General features: G+C 51.8%; 2 protein-coding genes across 3 annotated transcripts; one reads left to right on the forward strand and one right to left on the reverse strand.

Moving 5' to 3' along the window:
- The first annotated feature begins 438 nt into the window (after positions 1-438).
- On the forward strand, positions 439-23,732 carry TMEM8B (transmembrane protein 8B). 2 transcript variants are annotated; one of them, XM_008142153.3, is made up of 13 exons: positions 439-985; positions 5,477-5,666; positions 6,050-6,257; positions 12,296-12,429; positions 12,750-13,018; positions 13,610-13,935; positions 16,499-16,592; positions 16,781-16,904; positions 16,979-17,121; positions 17,328-17,506; positions 22,193-22,339; positions 22,473-22,589; positions 22,836-23,732. In XM_008142153.3, the coding sequence occupies exons 1-13, from the start codon at positions 439-441 to the stop codon at positions 23,169-23,171; spliced, it is 2,814 nt and encodes a 937-aa protein (XP_008140375.3). In that variant the 3' UTR covers positions 23,172-23,732. The 2 variants fall into 2 exon arrangements, with proteins under 2 accessions (XP_008140375.3, XP_054583460.1); XM_054727485.1 differs by lacking the exons at positions 439-985; positions 5,477-5,666; positions 6,050-6,257 and having other exon boundaries at positions 12,421-12,429; positions 12,853-13,018.
- Positions 23,733-24,709: 977 nt separating this feature from the next.
- LOC103286602 (olfactory receptor 13C7-like) lies at positions 24,710-25,687 on the reverse strand. Its single transcript, XM_008142152.3, has one exon. It carries the CDS (start codon positions 25,685-25,687, stop codon positions 24,710-24,712), a length of 978 nt encoding a protein of 325 aa, XP_008140374.2.
- Between the last annotated feature and the right edge of the window lie 417 nt (positions 25,688-26,104).

The raw sequence follows: 26,104 nt of genomic DNA on the forward strand, positions 1-26,104 counted from the left end.
CGGATCTCGGTGGGGACGTCCGTGCGTGCCCGGGTTTGGGAGGGTCTCTGTAGGGTTCCTAGGAGATGTCTGTGGGGCGGCCAGGGGGGTCTGCGAGGATCTGAGGCGGACGCGGGGCTCGGTGGCTGGGATGGGGAGGCAGGGCTGGGCGGAGTCTGTCCTCGGAGCCCAGCGGGGACCAATCCAACTGACCGAGGGGCGGAGCGCCACCGACGTCAGGCCGAGGCCGCCGCCGCGGGGCCTGGTTATCGCCGGTTCCGCGCAGCCCGGAGTCGCCCAGGCCTCAACTCCTGCCCTAGTCCCCGGCTCGGCCTCAGCCGGCCCGGCCCCGGGCCCGCGAGGACGCCGAGGCCGCCCCGCGGGGGTGGGGAGCGGAGCCGCGGGTCAGCTCTGCGAGCGCCCGCGCTGGCCCGTCCGGCCCCGCCCCCGCCCCGGGCCATGGCCCAGCCCTTGTCCCGGCCCCTGGTCCCAGCATCCCGGCCCAGGCCCAGGCCCAGGCCCCCGGCCCCGCCCTCGGCCTGCTTCCCCAATAGGTGCCAGTCTCGGCCCGGACACCAGCGAATGCCCAGATCCAGGTCCCCACCCAGGCCCCCCCTCCAGCCTCAGACCCAGGCCCTGGCCCGGCCCCCCTCCCCTCCTCTGCCCTGGTTCCAGCTCCGGTCACAAATTCCAGCCCCACCCCTGTCCCAGTCCCATCCCCAGTGTTTGCTGAAGCCCAGGGCCCGAACCCTGCCCTCACTCCAGTCCCCATCACAGTCTCTTCTTCTGTCCCACCCCCTGCCCTTTCTCCAGCCCCCGTGCCCGGCCCGGCCCAGCCCATTCTCTCAGCCTTTGCCCGTTTCTCTGTGTTTACCCAAGTCTCTCCCACCACCTACCCCTCTCTCTCACACCCTGCCCCTCTCCCAGCCTCGCCTCAGGTCTGGGCTCCAGCTGCCCCCAGCCCTGCTGCTGCTGTTGCTGTTTTCTGTCCTTGGCCCAGGGGCTGGTGAGTGCAGGAGCAGCGAGGACAGAGGCAGGGATGGGGTTCTGGTGGGGGTGGGGGTGGGGGTGGCCTGGGGGGATCCGGGGGAGGTGGGGCCTTGGTAACTAGATCATTGGGGAGAATTAGGGAGGAGAGAGTTTCTTACACATCTGAGAGGAGTTGGGAGGGTCAGAAGAGAGGTAGCTACTGTGGACTTGAGGCTCAGCAGGTCCTAGGACAGAGACACCAAGGTTCCATTCCCGGTGTCCATTCTGACCCCATGTTGACACTTGCTTTTCCAAGGAAGTCTTGCTCCTTGCTCACACAGTTTGATGGGAGAGACACATTCCCACACCAGACAGCCTCTAGTCCAGTGTTGGGAAGTGTTAGCCTAAACTTTTGAGATAGTAGGCATGAAAACAGGGTTAAAAAAAGCAGTTTTGAAAATAACATGTAGCAAACAGATGGACATGGGTTAGTTGCCATTATAACGAGTTTTCTTCTTGTCATGAGTTTTGTTCCAAATAAGCTTGATTTGCCTACAAATAATTCCTGACACTTTTTTGTTTGTTTTTATTAATCCTCACCTGAGGATATTTTCCCATTGATCTTTTAGAGAGAGTGGAAGAGAGAGGGAAAGACAGAGAGAAACAACAATGTGAGAGAAACACATCAATTGGTTGCCTCCTGCACGTGCCTCCCCCTCCCCCCACCAAGGCCCGGGCCGAGGAGGAGCCTGCAACCAAGGTACGTGCCCCCTTGGCTGGAATTGAACCCAGGACCCTTTGGTCCACAGGCCGATGCTCTATCCACTGAGCCAAACCGGTTGGGCAATTCCTTACACTTTTAGAGCAGGGTTGAAACTCAAAGGCCATTTTACAGATGGGGAAACTGAGGCTCAGCAGGGGAGCAATTTGCTCCAGGTCATTCGGCTTGTAAATGGCAGTATTGGGGCTAGAAAAAAAGTTTCCTAAGTACTACCGCACACTCGTTTTTTTCGCTGCAATACAGGCCTAATAGGAAAACAAACACAAGTGGGGAAAGGCTCAAAGCACAGTCTGTCCTCCCCGCTGTCTGCCCACAAGGAGGCTTCATCACAAACTCTTCCTCACGTGCCAGTTGTCAGCCTAGGGCTCCCATCCAGCCAGAAAGTGGTTTGGATAAGAGAGGGAGAGGTCCAACTTCTTAACAGGTGGAATGTGGGGGGAGGAGAGGGGTCCTGGTCAGAGGAGCTGTGCCATAAAGATGGTCCCATCCTAAGGAGATGACTGTGGTCTTCATGCCCCAAACCTCAGCTACCTCGGGGGGCCGGGGGGGATGTGGCACTCTAGATAGGATGGAGATGTGCCTGAGAGAGTCTTTGGCACTAATCACTAACAAAGTAGCTGGGGGTGGGGGCTGGGTTTCAGTGAGCTCTGGGGACCTGGTTCCATGTACAAACTTGAGGAGATGAATGCATGCCAAAGGTCACTGCCCCAAGCTCTCTGGTGTCTGGACACTTACGTGTCTGAGTGTATACCTGAGGGATCTGTGGGAATGCTGTGTGTGTACATGATTGTGTGTGTGTGTACATGATTGTGCGTTGGTGAGTGCAGGCGCATGTATGTTGCATGGGGTGCAGGTGAGTCTGTGTGACTTCTGAGTATCTTATATTACTGTGTAAGGGGAGGGTACGTGTTGTGGCCCACGCATGTTCTCTTCAGCTCGACCTGCTCCTGCAGACAGAGCACTGAAGCGTTAGCTTCCCAGTGGCTTGTTCCCTGTTCGGATGCCTCTCACAACACACACAAGGAATCCACCTGCCCCAGCCTGACTCCTTGAAGGAAGGTAGTAGCCAGGCCAGTTTTTCAGTTTGGGTGAGGGGGGGGGTCCCTACTGTTGAGCCCAATTCATAGCTTCCAATTTTGGCATCATGGCTTCTTTGTTCGTGAGCTCATTGGGCAAGCAAGCGCTGACTCGGGGAGGAGGCTGACGGACAGCCACAGAGCAGTAGGAAGTGGGGAGATGTGGATTAAAGCGCGATTGTCCAGAAGCAGGTTTAGGTGGTTTGGGGCGAATTGTCATGAAGTTGGAAAAGAGTGCTGCACGGGCCCGACCGCGGGCAGGGGAGCCCTTCGTGCTGTTCACAGTCACCGCCGTGGTCACTGCGGCCTGCCCTGCAGGAGTGCTCTGTGACCAGGCCCTGGTGGGCGTGATACCCTTTGCTTGAGGAGGGGCTGCCAGTGTCACAGGACCATAGCAGCAGTCGGTCTCCATACATGCTTATTGTTGGCTTCAATCTCATTTCAGGAATGGAAGGTATCACCTGGGTCTCCTGGTCCTTGGGCTCAGCTGGCTGCATTTGCATAACCCAGACAGGCCTTGCCGTTCCAGAAAGTGACCCTTTTTTCCTACCTAGTGCTGTCATTAGCAGGCCAGCCTTAGCCTCTGTGTGTGCGTGTGTGTGTGTGTGTGCGCGCGCGCGTGCGCGTGTGTGTGTGTGTGTGTGTGTGTGTGTGTGTCACGTGTGTGTGTGTGTGTGTGCGCGCGTGTGTGTGTGTGCGCGTGTGTGTGTGTGTGTGTGTGTGTGTGTGTGTGTGTGTGTGTGTGTTTGTTTCAGGTGGAGGAGAATCACCGGAGCTCCATTTGGGAGTACTAGGGCATCCAGATTCATCTGAGCTTGCCTGGGACCTTACTCATGCTTCCTGTGGGACACAGCTCTGGGCCTAGATGAAAGCAAGCCCAAAGCAAAACGTGGAGTGAATGGGGACAGGCCATGTTCGTTTGAATCATTGGGGCTCTGTGTGCTCGTTTGTCTATTGTTTCCCAAAGATCGTTAGCTGTTTTTCATGAGCAGCTCGCTGAGGGTCTGCACTGGGGCCTGGCCAAGATTTCTTCCTAAGAATAGCAATGGCTCATTACATGGTACCAGCCTTGGGGAGGAGAAGCCTCCCTGCCCCCAGCAGAGGGTGCTCCAGAGCTCTGCTTTCTTGCGACAGGAGATTAGGCTGTTCAGTTCTTGGCTTTCTGCCTTCCAGTTGTCATAGCCAGGATCCTAGGAAACCTGTCCTCCCCATAGTTGGTTCATTTCCCTTCATCCCTCTTAGATACATTGCCTCTGCTCTCTCAGTGCTGCTCTGTGAGCCTCTGGCTCCTGGGCAGCGCTCAGCTTCCTTGCTGACAGTAGAGACTGATCAAGTGGTCTGAACTGGACAGACTAGTCCTTGGGTGTAACCAGGGCCTCCACTTCTCTGCAGGGTGACTCTGGAAGTTGCTGCAGCTCAGTGGGGCCAACCTTAACCAGGGTGCCTCCTTCAGCCGCCTCCTTTCCCCAGATGCCTCTTTCTCTGTTATTGCAAATACCTCATTTTTGGAGTTAAACCTCCCATTTCGAGAGAGGGAGATTGTCAGACTAGGTAAGCCCTGTGGGTATTTCCTATTTGGCTGAAAACTGCTTCAGGCCTCCCCCTCCCACCCCTCATCCCTGAAGCTGTGATTTCCTAACCTTCTCACCTGTCTTAAAGGCATCTTCTGGCCTTCTCTGGGACTAGACTTGTCTCCAGGCTGTCAGATTCCCCAGAACTTTGCCTGCCATTTGGGACTCTGCTATCCAGCTGAGCTACTGGGTTATTTTCACTATTATAGCAGTCCTAGCTGCTGACACCACACTTTCCTATTCACCTTGGCTTTGCTCCTAACAGCCATGATCAGGTATCTTAGCATTTCATTTAGAGATGACCCTCCCACCTCCTCCTGCCCTGCATGTGAATATTCCCAAGAGGTGTGAGATCCCACTAGGTCACCAGTTGACAGGTCACCAGTTGACTGCCTCCCTGGGGCTCCCTCTGGGAAGCCCCTCTGGCTGCTTATTCTGAGCCCTAGAGGGCCTGGTGACTCCCTTTCCTCCTCTCCCAGGGCTTTGGTGGTGGCCTGCCAGCTCCTGTCCTTGCCTCCGCCACCCAAGCAGGCCCCTCGCAGACTCACCACACTCCCCCCTTCCCCCTCCTGCCCTGAGCGGGTACACAGACAGCTGTTGTGAAGCTTCTGAGGATTTTTACTGCTCCCGACCACAGGGGAACTGAAGGGGGAAGAAAATAAACAAGGAAGTTACACAGTTTCATGCTGACTCCCAAGCCCCACAGGTGGAGTTCTAGCCAGCTCAGTGGCCTAAGAGCCGTGCCAACACACACACTCGCATGCTCACCGTCCACACCTCTGTTTTGTTAGGCTTGGTAACAGCAGAACAATGACTCCTAAGTGAGGGGAGCCGTGGGGTCACATAAAGGGCCCAGGTTTTGGATTTATACAGATCTAGGTTTAAGCCTCAGTTCCCTTATCTATAAAAACAGGTCATTTTTTCAAGGTCATTGTAAAGATTAAAGCAGATGATGGTTAGGGCAGCATGAGACCCAGTTCCTGCCTCAGAGAAGAACATTTGTTGAGTTGGTGCTGTTGGTGAGGAAGACTGGTGTGCCTGCTGCTTAATGGAAATGCCCTCGATCCTACCTGCCCCTTTCTTTTTCGCCTGCTCCCCAGGAGGCCTCTTCCTGACCGATTACTCCACCTGCTCACCCCGCAAGCTGAGTCCTTTCCGCTCCTTTGCCAGCACCGAACTCTTCCACTTCCATGTTCCTGAGGACACATTCCTGGCTGTTTGGAACCTCATCATCTTCAAGGAGCAGGGGGGGTCCTTTGGGGACCATTGCCCAGACCAAAGTGTGACTGTGTGAGTGTCTGAGCTAACCTCCTGACCCTCACTTTTAACCCCAGACCGCTTTCCAAACTAAAGTGTTACTTTATGAGTATCCAAACTGACCTCTTGACCCTGACCCTGACCCCTGACCCTTGTTGAGGTTGCAGTATGACTGAGTGAGGGCCAAGACCTCTGTTTCATGATTACTTCGAGACCAAAGTGTGACTGTGTGAGTGCCTGAGCTGACCTTTTACCCCTTCTGTGCTGACCCCTGACCTGGATCCACTTTGTTGTTTGTGTCAGTATAGAGAATCTACTTATTTGCTGGTGATGAGTGACTGTTCTCCTTTCTTTTCCCCATTTCTCATCTCCCACCTCATTGCCTGCTTTCCTCCTCTCCTCATTCTGGTCCCCAGGTATTTCCGGTCCGGGGCACCCCCTGTCATCAATCCCCTGCACACACACTTCCCAGGGGACACGGCTGTGCCTGGGGTTTTCTCACTGACCCTCAGCTGGACACTGCCCAACCGCACGTCAGGCATCTTTAACGTCAGCAGCCCCTTACCTGGGGACTGGTTCTTGGCTGCCCACCTTCCCCAGGCCCACGGCCACATCTCTGTCAAGGTGGGTTGATGTTGTCTAGGGCAGGAGGGGCCAGAGCTGCTTCTCCATCTCTGCTGAATTCCCCTCATGGTTACCTGGGACACCAGCCTTGTACCAGGATGGGAAACTGCATGAGGGTGGCTGGGATGGACCCTAGTTGGAGGCCAGCAGGTCACGTGGTGGACCAAGATTTGTATGAGGCAGTTTGGGAACCTTAGGAGGACATGGTGGGTCCACGTAAGCGGAAAGGAAAGTTCAGAGTCTGCAGTCAGCCAGAGGCCCCGGCACTGCAGAGTAGTGTCCCTTCCCATTGGAAGGTGCAAGGGTTAATCGAGGTGATCAGAAGCCAGCTGGGGACAAGTCAAATGCTGCTGCACAAACCCAATATAGCCCTGCCGACTCTTGTAGGCTACAGCCCAGTCAGTCCATCTGGGAGAATTCGTTCCTCTCCTATCATGATTTCAGCTCCCTACACCCCCTGGAAGACCGTGCAAGAACACTCTGGGGCAGGGAGGACCTTCCTGTTAAAAGGAGGCTTTGGGCAGCTGGTGTCCATCCAGACTGTTGCCTCCCTTTCCTCCTAATATCTGTACTGATTTCATAGAGCAGAGGTGGTTAACATCTGAAGTGTATGTTCAAAGGTCAGAATGCTTTTCCCAGCCGGTTTGGAGCAGAAGGAAACACCACAGAGTTTTCCTGCCGCTCCCGGGTGTTGGGCAGACTTCCTCCTTGTGGTGATAGGATCTATAGTTTTCTTACTCCTGTTGGAGGGTGTGATAAGCTGGTCATTGTCAAGAGTGGGATGGCCAAGTGTGTTTGGGCCAGTGGTAAGGACTGAGCATGAGCAGAGAGAGGATTTGAAGAACAGGATGCTAAAGAACATGAAAGCTATCAGGGTTTGGCCATTGAGAATTGAGAGGGACATAAATTCCCCATCAGGTGAAGATTTGATCTGGAGATACCTCTCCAGGCTGAGATCCTTGATGGAAGGAGCTCTGTGGCTGTGGTAGACTCACCTTTCTTCCTCCTACTGTAGCTGAATGAGCTGAGAATCCCACAGGGACATGTGTACTGGTTTCCAGTACATGGCACTGCTGTTTTCAGAATGGGAACTAGGGCTGACGGAATGTCTGGAGGCTTCAGTGATAGGCTGTTTTTCTTAAGAGAGATGTACAAGAGAACTTCCTGTCAAGGTCTTGGGAGCCTTCTGGATGAGAGCATGTTGGGCGCTCACCTGGAAATGGCTCTGGGTTCTAGGTAGGTCTTGACTCCAATCAGAACAAAGGGTTATTCTATTTGGAGGACTGTCTTAAGTCTTTGGTCAAATTCCAAAGAGCCAGTTCCTGATCCTAACTCTGGTCCTGGACTCTCTTTGTGAGGACTGGCAGGGAAAATCTTTCTGAAGCTCTGCTCTAGTTATCCAAAAACTTTCCTGGGTGGTCAGGAGGAAATAGGGACCTAAGCCTGGGTTGATATTATGGGTGCTGAAGGTTGGAGAGGTCAGAACCAGGTTTGGTTGACATACCCATTTGCAACTAGATAAAGCAAGTGGAGTGTGGGGGAGTTGCTACTGTAAGCTGGAGCCCTAGCCAGCAGAACTCTCTGGAGTGTGGTGAGATTAGAGAGAGGAGGGCACAGTTACACCTTGCCCATGAATAGCAGCAGACCTGGACACCATGAGAGATGTAGCTCTTCAGTTAGGCCTGTTCTAGAGGCTCAGGGGATGGGGATGGGGAAGAAAGGATCATCTTTGTAGTCCCTCTGAGAATCTGACTACCTTTAGGAATCTTAAATGGGCTTCTAAGGATTCTTTAAGTTTTTTGGTTAATTCCCTAGATTCTAGCCTGTGGGTGGATTATCCAGAACATTTCTCCAGGGCTCCATCTTCTCAAGTTGCTTTTTCCTTATTCCAGGTCTTGACTTCCTATGAGGCTTGGCCAACACAGGAAGTAATGTGGGTTCAGGGATATCCTTGGGTGGGGACTGAAAAGTCCTAGCAATAAGAAGGCAGGGCTGTTTCGAGGGCCCTCCTTAGCTTTGGGGGTAAGCTCAGACCTCCCTTTAGACCCTAGTCCTTGAGTACCTGCTTTGTCCCAGGCCTTGAGTTGAGTGCTAGGGACACAGATAAATAAGATGCATGGTAGTGAGATATAAGAGGTGTTTTGAGAGGACAAAGGAGAGATGGCTAACTCAGCTTGTAGAGGTGGTCTTAGGAAACTGTTAGAAGGGGAGGTCTGAAGTTGAGAAGGCAAGGAAAGGCACTGCAGGGTGGATATAGCATGGGCTAAAGCTTGAGAACTGTAGTGGTTCAGTGTGGGGTGGTTGTTGGAACGGGTAAGGGAGTGGGAGGGTCGAGCAGAGCCCAGATCATGAAGTTTGAACTTTATCCTGAGAGTGATAGAAAACCTTAGGAGGTTGTTAAAGGGAAGTGACTTATCTGGTCCAGGCCACTGTCCTGAGCTCTGGTCCCACACTTCTGCTAGCCAATGTATCTGTGTCATTCACCACTGTATTCCCAGCACCCAGCACAGAGCCTGGCACATAGTGGGGGTGTGGCAAATTTTTGTTGCCCTTCTGCCATCTTCTCAAACTCATATTGTCCAAAACTGATCTCATTTCTCCTCCTTTCCTCTCCTCTTTCTATCAACCTCTTCCATCTTGACCCATGCCCTCCATCTCCTTGCCTTTCCTGTCTTGGAACATGTGTTCATCCTGTGATGTCCAGCTGCCGGTCTGCCCTAAGGGGCTGGCCTTTGAACTGTGGGTAACATCTGGCACCCAAATGGCTCATTAGGGGAAAGTTCTCCAAAATATCTGGGGCACAGTTCTCCTTGGATGCTTCCTCTCCCCCGTCTAAGATTTGAAAGTAAATGACAGCAGGTAAAATAATGAAAACCACCATAAGGAAGCCAGATAAGCAGATTGTACAGAAGAAAGGATTTGGTTGAATCCATCAACTAGGATGAAACATGGCTCAGTATCTCAACTGAAGAGGTTAAAATCTGCTAACAGCGCTCATTCTGTTCTTCCTCCTCCTCAACTGTTTTGTTTGTGTTTTGAATAGGTAATAAATGCACCTGGTACAACATTCGAAAGGTACAAAAGGCAGTGAAAAGTAAGTCTTCCTCTTCCCTTGTCTCCCTTACAGTTCCCTCTTCCCCTCTCCAGAGTTACCTAGGAACCAGTTGTTAATAAGTTCCTCTTCCCTTCTTGAAGGACTCTTCTCTTGGCCTTCACAGGACTCTCCTGGTTTCCTTCCTGCCCACTGCCCACTCCTTCTCTGCCTCCTTTTCCTGGTGTCTTCTCTGCTTGATCAAGCATATTGTGGGCTTCAATGCTTGGTCCTGGGACAACTCCTTTCTTATTTATCTATTCTCTTGTTAGGTATCTCCAGCACAATAGTTTTAAGTACCACCTATAAGTTAATGCCTTCCAAGTGTACTCAGTGGGTCCTAATTTCTTTGAATCTCAGACTTTATACCCACCTGCTTACTTGACATCTTCGATTAGAAATCTAAGAAATGTCTCAAACTTAGCCTGTACAAATTAAAACAAAGCCAAAAGCAAAAATCTCTTCAGTTCCCATTTCACTTCTCCCAGTCCAAGTCTTTCCTTTAGTAAGTCTTCTTCTCAGTAAATGGCACTGCCATTCACTGATTGCTCAAGCTTCAAATTTAGATGTCAGACTTGATTCTTCTTCCCCCGCTCACTTCTCTACAAGCAATCCCTAAAGAAAAGTCTCATTGACTCTACTTCTGAAAGCATGTCCTTTATGCATCTACTTCTGTTTCTACTCTTAGCACACCTGCCCTCAGCTTTCTCCTGGGCCACCCCAGTAACCTTTTAAGTGGTTTCCCTGCTTCCACTCTTGCCCCGTGTAGTCTATCCAGCGCTCATTTATGTATGTTGACTACAGCTGACCGACGGTGGGTCAGGGACTGACATGTACTGGGTACTGGGATATTCTCACGAAGAAGGCCAAGTGGTTTTGGGGCATCTTCAGTCTGCAAGCCCCATCCAGAGCCTGGGACTGGCCACCCTGCTTAGGCCTTTCTAAAGAAACCCGGCCCAGCCTGCTAGGTCAGTCCAGGAATCAATCTAGGGTGTTCCGTTCCAGCTTCTTTCCCACACCACTTCTCACGTTTGGCCCTCCTGGTTTCCCAAGTTTCCAGGCTTTGACCCTGTTCCTTCCATGACCACTGATGTTGACTCAGTTTGGACTCTCACTTGGCTTTTGCCTTGGCTGTTCTTGAGGACTTTCATTCTGGTGCCCTTTCATCAGCTCCATCACAGGGTGAAGGTCGCTGAATCTCTGCACCTGCCCTGGTCTCCACTGAATGCTCCTCTTACAATAAGGAGGGGTATTGGATGTGCACCTTATACAGTGTAAGGCAGGAGCACACCTTAACCATTGAGGTGTGTCCACTGATCCTTCAGTTAAGCCACTAGCAAGCAATATATGGAGCAGTTTTTCTTCCCCCAAACTGTCCAACAAGGAAATGGGCCGCCTCCCGAGCGTGGGCGCCCGCCCTTGGGGATCATTCACCACAAGATTGCTGTGGGTGATTCCTGTCGTGGGACGTGGGGTTGATGAAATCACTTGTGCTAGTAGTTCTGGTCCTTAAGGTTTGATACCAAAGATGAGGGACATTTGCTTTGGATATCAGAGATGGTGGTCCCTGAGAAATGAGGGGTTTAGAGCTCTCCGAGGGCACACTCCTTTTTTTTTTTTTTAGGTATACTCTTTTTGATCTCCATTCTTTAACTCAGCAGATTTTTTTTAGCATCTAGTGTTTGCCAGGTGGTGTGTGAGGCATTGGGGATGCAGTGATGCAAAATCACAGGAAAATTCCAGGCAGAGGGTAATGGGATTTTCCGGCCTTGCATCCTTCAAGGCCTCCTTCCAGCTTTGCTGGAACTCTGTGCCTTGGCTGGCTTGTCCCATGGTGTGGACCTCAGTGGCATGTCAGAGCCTGGAGCTTTTGTCCCAGAACAAGGTTTAGAGCTATGTCTCCGTCAGAATAAACATGTACGTGAGCAGTGGCCTCTAGTTTATTGCGCTGCACAAGGTCCTCTGATCTCAGAAGATCGGAGAACCCTATTCAGGAGGCCCCTCCTCCCCTGAACTGCTCCATCTGCAGGGCTTAGATAGCTGCAAACGCCGCAGAGAAGGAACTGGAGTAAATGGGACTGTGTTCGCTGAAGAGTGCTGAAGCTGTGTGGGTTAGGGGTGGTGACAGCTGAGGAGAGAAGGGCTGGGGGTCTGATCCAGAAGAGCAGGGAGATGTGGCTGTTCTCTAGCCTGAGCAGAAGGAGCACATGCACCTGTGGGCCCCTGAGACAGAGCAGTGGGAGGGGAGACAGAAGGCAGGCTTTGGCTTCATGAACGTCAGAGCTGCCCTCAGCTGTGTTGATTCATTTCTTCACTGATTCTAGCAAACTCATCTGCGAGGTGTACACTTTCTATTAGGCTCTGTGTCTGGGGAAACAAAAATACAATCAGGTTTCTATTCTCAAGTTGCCTGGAGCTAAAGAGTGGCCCTTCCATGGGGGTATTAAAGCAGAGCATGGACAAGTACTTGGAAAGGGCAGGTGGGGAATAAAGGAAATTAAAGATGCACATTGTGCGGGGGTGGGAGTGGGGGGAGGTTTGGATTGGAGGCCTTTATGGAGCTTTACACTGCCCAAATAGAACCACTGTTGTAAGTTCCTGAGGGTTTGGTAGGGGGTTGGGTGGTTTGAAATTGCCTTGAGGGGCTGTTCAGGAATGCTCAGGAGGAGGGGTTAGATTGCTGGAGGAGCAGTCTGGGCCTGATTGTCAGAAGGGCCTGGTTTTGAATCCCAAACTTCAGCCAAGGCTGAGGATCACAGCAGATCCTGCAGGTCTAGGAAGGACAGAGCTAATCCAGCAGGAAGGACCCAGAACTTAGAGAGACCTCAGTCACTGCCCTGGGAGCAGGAGGCCAGAGGAGGTGTTCCCCCCATCGGCCATTTCTGTTCACCTTGCTTTAGCAGCACCCTTGCTGTCTCTCCTCCTACCACCCCTGCTTTTGTCTTAGGGTCTCCAGGATGAGTGTCAGTACCTCCTTCAGCCACAGCTGATTGTCCGGCGTTTACTGGACGTTGCTGTGCTGGTGCCTGGCCGTCCCTCAGAGCAAACCCTCTCCCCCCACAATCGCTCAGCCTTATACAAGTAAGTTGAATCCCCACCCCGCCTAAACCTGGCCCTTTCCTTCTTCCTTCCCTGACCTCAAACAGGGAACAGGCTTCTCTTGGCCTCTAAGTCTATCTGCCTGTTCCGGCTGTCCCTCGGGCCACCCTGGACTGCTGGGCCTCCCGGAGCCCCCAGGGTGGGTTGGACTCCTGCCTCCCTCTCCCCCAGCACAGACAGGAGGACCTGAAAAGGCCTCCCATCCTCGTGTCCCCCTCCTTCCTAGTGTTTCCCTCATCCTGGTGTCCCTCTCACCGTTCCGTACCCTATGTTTTCTTACCCCCAAACTCTCCTCTGCCCAGGGTCTTTGTGCCCAGCTTCACTTACAGGGTTTCAGCACAGTTGGTGTGTGTGGGGGGCCGAGGGGCATCCGCCTGCCCCCTGACACTTCGCCTACGTCCCAAGGCCCCACCCCTGCACAACTCCAGCTCTGTGGCATGTGGAGGTGCCTCGGTATGCCAGCTGGAGCTAGCACTGCCCCCTTGGGGGCGCTGGGTCTACGTGCGTGTGGAGACACCATCCCGGGGCTCTGGCAGGACCATCCGCTTCCAGCTGTGTGTGCGGTTGCAAGGTCAGAAGCCCACATCTGCCCCAGCCACCCAGCTTGTGTTGACATCTGTGATGGGAAGAGGCAGGCATGGTGGCTGTGTCCACTGCCCCTCTGCATGTCCCTGCAATGTCCCTGACCCCACCCAGGCTCCTTCACACTCCCTGAAGCCCTTCCACTTGGAGCTTGAAGTCATTGGAAGGCTTCAGATAATTTTCCCACCACTTGGGGCTCACTAAGGGACCTGATTGTTCTCCTTAATTTAGTCTCTCTTTCTGTTTCCTGGGTAGGCAAGGACAGCTAGGACCTCTGGGACACTGGCCTTGCAAAAGCCCATGCAAGTCAGTGAGAGGGCAGTCATCTGTTTCAACAGTGTCCTTCGGGAGGGAGAGCTGACCTTGATTCCCTCTAATGACATTCTATTAGCTGTGACCACTAGGAAATCCCTGGGCCCTTCCTGTGACCCTGGATGCCGCATACTCCCAAGGGACGTTTGATTCTAGTTCTCACCCCTCCCACCCTTGTTAAATCCTGTCTGGCTCAGATCTGGTTTGTGGTGGGGCCGAAGGGCTGTGAGGGTGGCAGGCCTCAGCTCTGATTTCCTTTGCCCCACAGAGTGCCCCAAGCCCAGCCTGACCCGTGCCCTGACCCCTGGAGCTGCCATGAACATGCCCCAGTCACTGGGCAACCAACCACTGCCCCTAGAGCCACCATCCCTTGGTGCCCCCGTGGAAGAGCCTGGGGCCACATCTCCACCTGAGCACTGCTGGCCAGTGCGCCCGACTCTGCGCAATGAGCTGGACACCTTCTCCGTCCACTTCTACATCTTCTTTGGCCCCAGCGTGGCCCTCCCCCCCGAGCGCCCTGCTGTGTTTGGCCTGAGGCTGCTGCCGGTGCTGGACAGTGGAGGTGTCCTTAGCCTGGAGCTCCATCTCAATGCGGTACTTTGTGGCGAGGGGGAGGCTGCCCCTATGGGGGAACTTGAAAAAGAAGGTGGCAAGTGTGGAAGACGATGCAGGTTGCTTTTACCCAACTTTAAGATTAGAGACCATATCAGCCCAATTCTGGTCAACAATCATGCCCTGGGTATTGACTCTACTGCGAATGGGCTGGGTCAGCCAGGGCAATTCAGAATGGTCCAGATTTCCCCAGTTTTGTAGCTGAACCGCCCACTTACTAAGGGCCTCTCTCTACGGCAAGTGTTCACTTTTCTTGCATATCTCCTGTGATGGGGAGTTTACCTACAGAGGCCATGTTTAGACAGCTCCAGTTGCTAATGGCAGTCTTGACATTCCATGCAAACCTACCTCTGTGGATTTTTATGATCTGATTTTTGTTTTGCCCCAGAAGCTATATTTTAGTGAATCTATTCCAGTCCTTAAAAAAAAAAAGTTAATAGACTTGATTTTTTTCAGAGCGTGTTATAGAAAAATTGAGTGGAAAGTACAGAGAGTTTCCATGTCCCCTCTCTTACCCCACACAATCTCCCCAATTATTCACATCTTATATTAGTGTGGTGCATTTGTTATATCCCTGTCCGATTTTAGCAGCCCTTCAGATGCCCCTCAACCTTCTCAAAGCTGAAAAATATCAGCATCTTAGACCTCCCCCCAGCCTCTGCTGTCTCCTTTGGCCAAACCTCTGGTCAACATGTCTCTGAAATAAATGGTCCGAGGTGGTCTGACCAGGGCGTGTGTGCAGCCTGTGATTATATTACCTCTTTCTGCTCCTGCACCACACCGATCACCTGGGGTTTGGGGTAAATAAAGATCTCTGGGTCTTTTTCCTTTCCTTCCTTTTTATTTTCTTCAAAAACAATTTTATTCATTTACTTTTTAATTATAGAAATAATAAACTCACATGTAAAAGCTTTGGAAAATAGAGGAAGATATCCTCATAAAACAACTGCTTAGTCTTTAGGTGTATCTTCCCAGTCCTTTTCCATTAACTTCTTATTTATCTAATTGTAACCAAGGGGCGTACATATTTTGTGCCCTGAGCCTGGTTCATGTGACCTACTGCCAATTCCTAGCTCATATTTTTGTAGTGAACTTTTTAACCCCAATGGAAGAATTTATGTTTATCTTTGAGGCATTGCCTAATGATACTGGTTTGGGTCTTGGGCTTTCTCCACTGTGGTAATTCACACACTTGAAAAGCCAGCCTTCTGTACCTCTTAGTCATTGTTTTCAGCATTGGATAAGACTGGGCTGAGGGCAGAGTCCTGTGTCAGACTATTAGCAACTCTCTTAGGTTAGCATTGATCCAGTAAGGATCCCTCAGCCAGGGATCCTTTTAATTCTACTATCCCCCAGCTCTGGGCAGGGACCATTTTCCTATGAATCGACTTGAGATCTGGTCTGTGGCTTGATGTGGTCTTTTATGGTACATAGGTCAGAACTTTCAGATGCTCCTGCTGGTCAGGACAGAGCTGATTCTTCAACTTGAAGATGCTCCTTATTTTTATACTCAAATTCTGTTTGACTCTGTTCTGGCTAAACACTGTATGTTTATTTGTTATTGCCATGCCTTTGGGCAATGACAGTGAAGTCTTGATTTGACCTAGACCAGCTGCACCCATACTTGTTCTTCCTCAGTATCCTGAGAGTAGAGGCCCAGCCCCGGGCAGCCCCTTACCCTGTCCCTCTCTGCATTCTTGTCCATTTACTCTAATGGGCCTCTGACTAACCTTTACCTGATGGACTTACAAATCTGATCACTCATCATGTTTCCTTCTTTGCTTTGGTTGCTTGGAAGTCAGCATCAAATATATGGCCCACATTTAGGAGCAAATTTTATTGTTCTATCCTGAGTTTTCAATTTCCCTCATGCATTGATTTTATCCTGTCATGTGTATTTAATAAGCTGCCTCAAATCCTTCTGGAGGTGAGCTTATGGCAACCTGCTACCTTTATTCCTTTAGACAATCCTTTACATTTACTCCTATGGATATCCGGTTTCCTTTAATCCCAGCCAGGCTGCTACATTTAATCCCTCAGGCATTCCATTACCCCCCGGGAGTACCTGATCATTTCACCCGAGGAAGAGTACATTTCTTTACATGCCTCCTGCCTTCAGACTCCGGGGAAGAGGTGAAGGTGATGGAAAACCGTACAGTTGCCTTTGTTCACAACTACTTTCTACGTCCAGCAACAGCACCTCTTCCCTTCCCCGCGACAAGCTAGATACGATTGAAAAAAAGGGGGTATTCTCTTTAGCCTGAACAGTCTAAAAATTCTGCCCAAAGGATTCAGAATCGGGCCTTGTCTTTTCATCAGTCTTTGAAGCATCTCTGATGTGGGAGATTTGGTGTTTTCCAAGGTTTTGTGTTCTAAAAAGGGAGGAGAGATTGGCTTTGGCGCTGAGAGCACCTGCAGGAATGTGAGGTCCGGCGAGGGCCTGGAGGAGTTTATGGGGAGGGGTTAACAGGTGTAGGAGTCTGGGGGATGGTGGTGGTCGGACCGGGTGGGTGGGACAGCTTCATCATCACACCGCCCTCCCCAGAGCTCCCTGCGCCAGGAAAATGTGACCGTGTTTGGATGCCTGACTCACGAGGTGCCCTTGAGTCTGGGGGATGCAGCAGTGACCTGTTCCAGAGGTGAGGATGAGGAATGGGGGACGGAGAGAAGGCTGGTAGTCCCGAGGGGGCGGGGGGGGGGTATGGGGTGGGGGATGGCACGAAGGAAGGATGGGAAGTGGGCGGGCGCAGGTGAGTGAGGATTCTTCACCTGGTGACCCCACTTTGACCTTTCTCTCTTGACCCCTGACCCCTCTCCCCCCTCCCAGAGTCCCTTGCTGGCTTCCTCCTCTCGGTCAGCGCCACATCCCGAGTGGCCAGGCTGCGAATCCCGTTCCCACAGACCGGGACGTGGTTCCTGACCCTCCGCTCCCTGTGCGGGGCGGGGCCTCGGTGAGTGGCTCGCGGCGGGGCGGGGCAGGGCGGGAGGTGGCGCCGAGCCCCCGTGACCCCCAGTGTGTGCGCAGGTTTGTGCGGTGCCGGAACGCCACTGCCGAGGTGCGGCTGCGCACCTTCCTGTCCCCGTGTGTGGACGACTGCGGGCCCTACGGCCAGTGCAAGCTGCTGCGCACGCACAACTACCTGTACGCGGCCTGCGAGTGCAAGGCCGGTGAGCGCCGGGGCTGGCCGGGGAGCCCGACCGGAGGGGGCGGCAGCCCGAGCTGAGGCTGGGTTTGCAGGGGGCGGGAGGGTGGGGCCCGGGTGAGACCCCCCTCCCCTGGCCGTGGCGCAGGGCTCAGCTGGAGGCCCCCAGCGGAAGGGTCTGCTGAACTCCCCACGGCCTCCCGTACCCACCCTGTGCCTTCCCCGCCGCAGGGTGGCGGGGCTGGGGCTGCACCGACAGCGCGGATGCGCTCACCTACGGGTTCCAGCTGCTGTCCACACTGCTGCTCTGCCTGAGCAACCTCATGTTTTTGCCACCCGTGGTCCTGGCCATTCGGAGCCGATATGTTCTGGAAGCTGCTGTCTACACCTTCACCATGTTCTTTTCCACGGTACGTGATGGCGTCAGTGTCTTCACCGAGTCCTTGTCCAAGTGGTGGGGGAGGTTCTACATTTTCCCCATGGTCTCCACTGGTTTGGGACGTCTGTGCCTTTATAATTGAGGATGTGTCCAATTCACTGTCTTCTATAGCAGCGCTTCCCTACCTTTTCACATCATGGCATGCATAGAATACGGTCATTTTTGTGAGGCACATTGGGATCAATGAACAAGCCTGTTTGTAACTGAAAATAACCAACTGCCAGCCACTGCAGACTTTGTGGGTCTCTAGTTGTCTCACATCACACCCTGCCTGTCCACTCTGCGGGCACAGGGGCCTTTACCTCAATACGCTGGCCACGTAACTCTGTCCTGCAGTATGAGACTGTGCCTTCACCGGGAGAGGTCTGCATGGGGCAGGAGACCTGCCCTTTCACCTGGGTTTCTACATGGAAAGTCATCAGTTTCGTCACGTCCTTTCATGATGTGAGGGCCAGCTATACAGTGTTCGTGTTCTCCATCGCACTGGGGATTCCACAACGTGAGCACATTCTATTTTATGGTGTGAAAAGGCATCTCCCCATTTCGTAGCCATGGCATCCTTGAATTATCATGGGGACTTTAGGAAGGCAGGGGCATTTATTAATTGGGTAACTGATAGAAACGTCTGGCTATTAAAAAAAAAAAAAAAAGAAACGTCTGGCTATTAGAATCCTAAGAAACTTTACCGATTCAACTATGGTCTGAGGCCTCATGGGAAGTGGCAATGTCATATAAAATCCCAGCCCAAAGGAGCATATTTTGATGAAGATTAATTTAGTTTTAAACCCCTCTCCTCCCATTATAGAATCCCCACAATATCTTCTCTGTGCTTTCCCATTCTTTCATAATCATAAAAATTCATATTACAAGCGTGCATCAGAGATATTTTAAGGGAAGGTAGAGGAGTGAGTCTCCTAATGTGACTTAATCTCCACATAGACTCCCTCCCCTCCACCAAGTTCTGCGTCTAGGGATCTTTTCATCTCATCTCTAGGCTCTTGGTGTCTTGTGACATACGGTGCCTGCCTATGAGCACTACAAAAAAATCTTAGATGGATTCAGATTCTCCTCATGTCTTGGCAACAAAGATAACACAATAACCAATAGGTGCATCTCTTTTGTTCAACATTATAGATCAGACATTTGTCCAAATTAAAAAAATATACTGCCTGGCCAGCATGACTCAGGGGATGAGCGTTGACTTATGAACCAGGAGGTCACGGTTTGATTTCTGGTCAGGGCGTATGTCCAGATTGCAGGCTCAATTTCCAGTGGGGGGCGTGCAGGAGGCAGCCGGTCAGTGATTCTCTCTCATCATTGATGTTTCTATGTCTTTTGCTCTTCCCTTCCTCTCTGAAATCAATAAAAAATATATATTTTTTAAAGTCCTACTTATCACTTAGGACAATGGTTGGCAAACCGCGGCTCGCGAGCCACATGCGGCTCTTTGGCCCCTTGAGTGTGGCTCTTCCACAAAATACCACGTGCGGGCGCGCACGTACAGTGCGATTGAAACTTCGTGGCCCATGCGCAGAAGTTGGTTTTTGGCCTGGGCGAGTCCATTTTGAGGAAGTGGTTCTAACGCCGAGCCACACTCAAGGGGCCAAAGAGCCGCATGTGGCTCGCGAGCCACGATTTGCTGACCACTGACTTAGGAGAAAGGGGGGGAGATGTCCTGACACTGAGGGTCATGTCATGCATAGGTCCCTCCTTGGACGTTCATCCACAGATAAGGAAGAGAAGCCTGATCCATGCCATGTAGAGAGCACACTCCGGTTTTGCTTTACTGCCCCCCTTTTTAGACCTGCTCTGACAGTGCCTCATTCTATTTTTATATTAGACACTGTTTCTCTTCTTTTATTGCCAGATGCCCTTATACTGTTGCTCACCAAATCCTCCAGCAACAGCTGTTCCACCAGCCCACTCTTGGCTGCATGCTGATCTAATGTGATTCACAATTAGTAAGAGTACCTAAGTGTAGCAGGAGCCTGGAGCATGCGGGGGAGAGCGCATGTGTTCTGCATTTTGCACAAGCACCCTGGGCATTGTCTCCAGAGTGTTCAGTTCCGGTGACTCCTCGTTTCCTGGCTATAATGGCAAATCAAACACGGGGAGCCTGAAGTGCCTGGCATCACACACAGAGCTTCTACTTTCTGGAATAAGGCAATAGCAATAGATCAAGAAAAATACACTTGATCAGGCTCTGAGGTATTGCCTGAAGTCCTGCTATAACTCCTGTTCTTTTCCCCATGGGCCAAAGTGTAGAGCTACTGGTCTCCCAGTTTTCCCAGGCAGGTTCCCTGTTGTTCCTCTTCTCCCATTCTTTTTTTTATAATATATTTTATTGATTTTTTACAGAGAGGAAGAGAGAGGGATAGAGAGTTAGAAACATCGATGCGAGAGAAACATCGATCAGCTGCCTCTTGCACACCCCCTACTGGGGATGTGCCCGCAACCAAGGTACATGCCCTTGACCGGAATCGAACCTGGGACCCTTGAGTCCACAGGTCGACGCTCTATCCACTGAGCCAAACCAGTTTCGGCGTCTTCTCCCATTCTTTACTTGGTTTAGATTTATTCTGTTCCCAAGCAGTCTTCGTCTAAGGATCCATTGGTCACGTTGTAGGTCAAAGTACCAGGATAGTAGATGACAGTCTTCTCTGTCTTCAAATCCAGGACAGTCTATACTTGGTAGTAGTGCAATAAATGCTTATCCAGAACATAGGAGCAGACATTAGGTTTGTTCTTCAGGAGTTAAAAATGTAAAATGTAAATATGTAAAATATTTAAAATGTAAAATATATAAGAGTTTGGGATATAATGCTTTCCCCTCCTAAATCATTCTTCCTGACCTTGTCTCCACCTTCTTGCTCTCAACTCTAACTCATTCAAACAGGAGACCAGGTTCTCCCATTTCCATTCTTCCCAGAAGTTCAAGAGACCCTGTTACTGCCAGTGAAGGAACAACTTGTGATGTTGCTCAGCTCTCTCTTTCCTCAGCTGTGGACTGGATATCCCTGCCCTCTTCCCACGCCCAAGGCCATACCTCTGGAGGGCCTGGAGACCTGTCTCACCAAGGTCTGTAAGGCTACTGCTCTTTGAGGTTCACAGCCCTTGTGGCTTAGGATTGCCCTTCAATAGAATGATGAAGAAACTGGCCTGGGCTGAAAGCAGTGCCTAAAGCGTCCCTTTTGTCAATGAGCAAGACACTTCAAAAACCACCTTTAGATGCCACAGCACTTAACCTTCGTGCCCCAGCTTCAGTCCATCCTGATGTGTTTCAATCCAACCCTGGGAATTACACCAACTTGTTTCTCCTTTCAAGAGATGCCTTCAATAGCCATGGCTTCCAGAGGACTGATTCACAGAGATCTTAAACTTTTTTTGATCCCTTAAAATCTGCTGACTGCCTTAAGCTCAGCTCCAGTGGTCGCTTTTGATCACGTTTACATAGGTCAAAACCTTTCTCTTCAATTATAGCGTCTTAGTTTTCTTAACCCTGCTTCCATCACTGTCACAGCCCATTCTTCCTGATGGAGCAAGGATTATGTCAGGAGATAGGAGGAGTGAGCATGCTGCTGCGGTGTTTGTTCTCCGTCTGGAGCGGTTTTCCTCAGAGCTCTGTCCAGTAGCTTTTCTTTGGGTGGGCTCATAAGGCGAATGACAGAAATCCTCAGAGGGATATGTGTTCCCATCATCTTTGTACCAAAGATATTCTTACAACCATACATGTTCTTCGTGTTTGGCTTTAATAAATACTCAAATCAGGTAAATTTTGCAAGAAGTTTAGAGAAAAGTGACAGCAAAAGTTCCAAGACAAAGAGAACTCAGGTAACTCCTGGGTAACCTTTTCACATTAAGGCGACATAGGATGTCAGAGGCTATGATAGCATTGTCCAGAGAGGCACAGGGATGGGGACCACAGACCAAGGGGGGCTGATGGTAGACCATGACTCTTTAATTGAGGTGCCCGGAATAGCTTGATACAATACCACTTGTTCCCTGCACCCCTCTCTGAATCTCCTCACTACCCTACTCGGCTGTGTTCCCCGCAGTGTAGGAGAGCTGGACACTGTCTCATGCCCATATTGTGTCCCGTGGTGTGAAGACCATGCTCTTCTCCAGGGCTGTAGGGACTGCCTTTTTTCTTCCTGTGTCTACCATGGCATTGGGTAGGAGGTAATGAAGAGGGCCAGTTAGTGAGCCAGACTCAGAGTCTGAGCTGTCAGGAGAGACTGGGACATGCTAGGGAGGCTCGAGGTCTGGCTTGGCCAGAGTCTAGCCCCAGAGCTTGGGTCGAGGATGAGGATTATAGACGAGACCCACAGCAAGCATGAGGGAATGGGAAAGGATTGGACTCAGCTTGAAAGACCTGGACCCTCCTGGCCTGATGTTCTCCACAGCACATTCCAGAAGCGGGAAGATTAGGAAGGTGAGGTTAGAGCTCAGGGATGCCAGTTACATACAGCTTATGAGGCAGAACGGGCCTCCCTGCCCTATTTTTCTCAGGAGTGGGGAGTGGGGCATTTCCCAAATCTGACCTCTGACCTCTGCTTCTCCAGCAGCAGCACATCACCACCCTGTGGCCTCTTTCTTCTGTTTTGTAGACCTGGACCTCTCCCCCAGTTCTCTCAACGCCTGTCATTTCTTTCTCCAGTTCTATCATGCCTGTGACCAGCCAGGCATCGTGGTTTTCTGCATCATGGACTACGATGTGCTACAGTTTTGTGATTTCCTGGGCTCCTTAATGTCCGTGTGGGTCACTGTCATTGCCATGGCTCGTTTACAGCCTGTGGTCAAGCAGGTCAGTCCAGAATGGGCCCTGGGGGACAATCATAGCTAAAGTCTATTTGAAATTCATTCCCAACCTCTCCCTGCGGACATTGCCAAGTGCCTCTCTCCATCCTGGCCCAGCCCCCAGAGTCCTCTTTCTCCAGGTGCTGTATTTGCTGGGGGCTATGCTGCTGTCCATGGCTCTGCAGCTTGACCGGCATGGACTCTGGAACCTGCTTGGACCCAGTCTCTTCGCCCTGGGGATCTTGGCGACAGCCTGGGTAAGGGTGGGGGGAACTGTGGGTGGGGCATCCTAGCAGGACTTGGGTTCAGGGCCTTGGGTATCCGGTCCCCAATTTAAGGTGGGCTAAGACCCTGTCACCATCACTATTGTGCTCATGGTGCCCATCCTAGTCTTAGGTACCTTCCTGTCACAACCATGGCTCAGGGGAAGCCTGAGAGTGACCGGCTCTGGCTTGGGTTCTAGAGCCTCCCATTCCTGAGCCCCACTTCTCTGCCTCCCCCAGACAGTACGCAGCGTCCGCCGTCGGCACTGCTACCCACCCACATGGCGCCGCTGGCTTTTCTACCTGTGCCCTGGCAGCCTTATTGCAGGCAGTGCCATCCTACTCTATGCTTTTGTGGAGACACGAGACAACTACTTCTACATTCACAGCATTTGGCATATGCTCATCGCTGGCAGTGTGGGCTTCTTGCTGCCCCCTCGTGCCAAGACTGACCACCGGGTTCCACCTGGAGCTCGGGCCCGGGGCTGCGGTTACCAGCTGTGCATCAATGAGCAGGAGGAGCTGGGCCTTGTGGGCCCAGGAGGGGCCCCTGTCAGCAGTATCTGTACCAGCTGAGAGCGACTTTGAGTCTGGCCCTTGGACCATGAACCCTTCCCAGGGCACAAAGAGCCCTTTCTGGGTTTTTCCAGGCAGTGCGGAGCTTTCCCAGGGATGAGAGACCAGTTGTGTTTCTTGAGGACTTGGTGTCTTCCTTGACGTGGAATTCTTCCAGGGACCCGGCATACTTCCTGAAGATTGGAGCCATCCTGCATCCATTGAGTCTTTCAGGGCTGTAGCCTGTGCAGGGCCTCAGAGCCCCTCAGGACCAGCAGTCCCTCCTAGGGCGTGGAGCCCCTCCCAGGGATATGGAGCCCTCCTGAGGACATGGATTCCTTCCTGGGGAGACAGAGCCCTCCCAGGACATGGCATCATTCCTGAGGAAGTGGAGTCCATTTTGGGGAAACTGAGTCTCCAGATCTTCCAGCAGCTCAGCAACTCTGGCCTCAGGCCTCCTTCCCAGAAGCAGCATCTGTGCTGAGCTGTGCTGGGAGGGGACATGCAGGGACAGATGGGACTGGGACTAGGGCTGGTACCTTGAGTTGATGCAGGTGGAGTCTGGTGTGTCTCCAATGAAGTATTTGCTGGTTCTGTGCTGCCTTTTTTTCTGGGGCCAAATGTGTGGGGAGGGGCAAAGAGGGGAGGGAAAGAGGGACCCTGAGGAGGTCAGCATGGGTGATGGGAGCCTAGCTGAATGAACTGCTGGAACTACTGTCTGAGGCTTTAGTCCCATTGTGTGGGGCTGCACAGCTGGGAATAGGGAGTTGTGAGTGAGTCTGTGTGTGTGTGTGTGTGTGTGTGTGTGTGTGTGTGTGTGTGTGTGGAGATGATTTAAATCAGTGAGACAGATCTCCCTTGTGGTACCCACACTCAACAAGGGAGGAAGCTGAGGTCCCAGAAAATTGGACTAGCAGGTACAAAGCTCAGATGGGAAGGAATTATCACCAGAATGTAACTTCTGTTTTGAGCCCCATTTTGCCTGAGTGCCAGAAGGATCATATTTTGTCAATTTGGAATTTATTCTCTTTCCACAAGAGTCACAGCTGAGTCACGAGGGTTTATGTCATGCAAAGATGTTGGGAGCATGTTCTTTCTGGTCACCTCAGTCTATACGGCACCTACCCCTGAGATTGCCATCATTCCAGCTGGCCCTCCGTCAGCGGAGCAGGTCGGCCATGCCGGAGCAGATTTCTGGTTCTATCTGTGTAACCCCTTTTAGTCCTGAGTCTCTCTACCACTTCTGTGCCACGTGGAAAGACAGACCTTGGCTACCCAGACACACCTTAAAGGCACTTAAAATGTAAGTGGAAGTAGCCTGCTATTTCTGAGTGGAAGTTTGAAGAGTCAGTGCCGGCCTGGTCATTTTCTCTTTTCCTGTTGTCATGACCAGCAATGTTCCAGTAGTTGCTCTATTACTCTGAGTCCCAGAGGGGTGAAGATGATGATAGAACAGACCCCTCCCCCAGCCAATCTCTAATGGGCCTGTAGCATGAGCGAGAAATAAAGCTTTGTGATCCTAAGCCACTGAAATTTTGAAGTTATCACCATGTTATAACCTAGACTCTCCTGCCCGATAGAGGTTGAGAAAAGTGGGGCATTTTCCTGCAGAGCAGATTCCCCCCCAGCAGAGCTATGGCAGCAGCTTTTACCTCTGCATTTCTCAGGCTGTAAATGATGGGGTTCAGTGAGGGTGTCACAATGCCATAGAACAATGCAATAATCTTATCCAAGTCAGGGTCCTTGGCCTTGGGCTTGAAGTACATGAAGGAGATAGTCCCATAGAAAACCACTACCACTGTGAGGTGGGCAGAGCAGGTGGAGAAGGCTTTGCGCCGGCCTGCAGCAGAGGGCACCCTAAGGATGGCATTAAGGATGAAAATGTAGGACATGCAGATGAGCAAGAGCGGGGCCAGTGACAGGACCGCTGTGGCCACCATTAGAAGCAGTGCATTGAGAGAGATGTCCCCACAGGCCAGTTTCAGCACTGCCAAGATCTCACAGAAGAAGTGGTTAATGACATGGTGGCCACAGAACGGGAGGCTCCAGGTGACAATGGACTGCAGCAGTGAGTTGGCACAGCCCGTTCCCCAGCTCAGCACTGCCATCCGCACGCACGTCGGCCCACTCATGAGTTCTGGGTACCTAAGCGGCTGGCAGATAGCCACATAACGATCATACGCCATCACGGCCAAGAGCACGCACTCCGTGGAGCCCAGTGCCAGGGTCAGGTACATCTGCAGGACACAACCAGGGAAGGAGATGGTCCTGTGGGCTTCCAGGAAGTTGACCAGCATGAAAGGCACGAAGGAGGATGTGCCACAGATGTCCAAGAGAGAGAGGTTGCTGAGAAAGAAGTACATGGGGCTGTGCAGGCGGGGGTCCAGCATGTTCAGCCCAATGAGGAGGGCATTCCCCAGCACGTTCACGGAGTAGATGCCCAGGCAGAGCACAAACAGGACCATCTCTATGTTATGGTGGCCGTGTAGGCCCAGCAGGACATACTCTGTCACGGCTGTCTCGTTGGCCCCACCCATCTCATTTTCCCTCCTTTCAAATCTGGGCCACACAGGTGTTGGAAAAAGCTCTGGCTGGCCTGGGAGCCAGGCAACCTGAATACATGCCCTGGGGCAGGTCAGCCTCACCTCTGGAATTTAGTTTCACCATCTGTATACGGAGAGACTTAGACTTAAGGTCTGCAAGCTGGCCTTCTCGGCTCTGCAGTTCTGACTTAACTTAGAGGAGATGAGATACATTCTAGTCCCTTCAGCTCTTTTGTGGTTCTCTCCCAGGGTGGGCTCAGGAGACAGTGGAGTAGGATTCATGTTTGATAAGCTCCTCTAGAATTTAGAGTTCTTGGCTGTTAACAGGAAACTCTAGGTTATGACTTCATATGACCGAAGCATGCACATAGTTTCAGATTCATTCATTGGTGAATATTTTTGAATGCTACT

The sequence above is a fragment of the Eptesicus fuscus genome, chromosome 15 (genome assembly GCF_027574615.1).
Source record: "Eptesicus fuscus isolate TK198812 chromosome 15, DD_ASM_mEF_20220401, whole genome shotgun sequence".
Taxonomy (NCBI): Eukaryota; Metazoa; Chordata; class Mammalia; order Chiroptera; family Vespertilionidae; genus Eptesicus; species Eptesicus fuscus.

Bases quoted from the DNA above. Each gene is read 5' to 3' on its own strand.
- TMEM8B (XM_008142153.3), top strand. From the start codon at position 439: ATGGCCCAGCCCTTGTCCCGGCCCCTGGTCCCAGCATCCCGGCCCAGG. The intron at 6,258-12,295 runs GTGGGTTGATGT...CTTTTGTCTTAG, and splicing joins ACGGCCACATCTCTGTCAAG to GGTCTCCAGGATGAGTGTCA. The intron at 22,590-22,835 runs GTAAGGGTGGGG...TGCCTCCCCCAG, and splicing joins GGATCTTGGCGACAGCCTGG to ACAGTACGCAGCGTCCGCCG.
- LOC103286602 (XM_008142152.3), bottom strand. From the start codon at position 25,687: ATGGGTGGGGCCAACGAGACAGCCGTGACAGAGTATGTCCTGCTGGGC.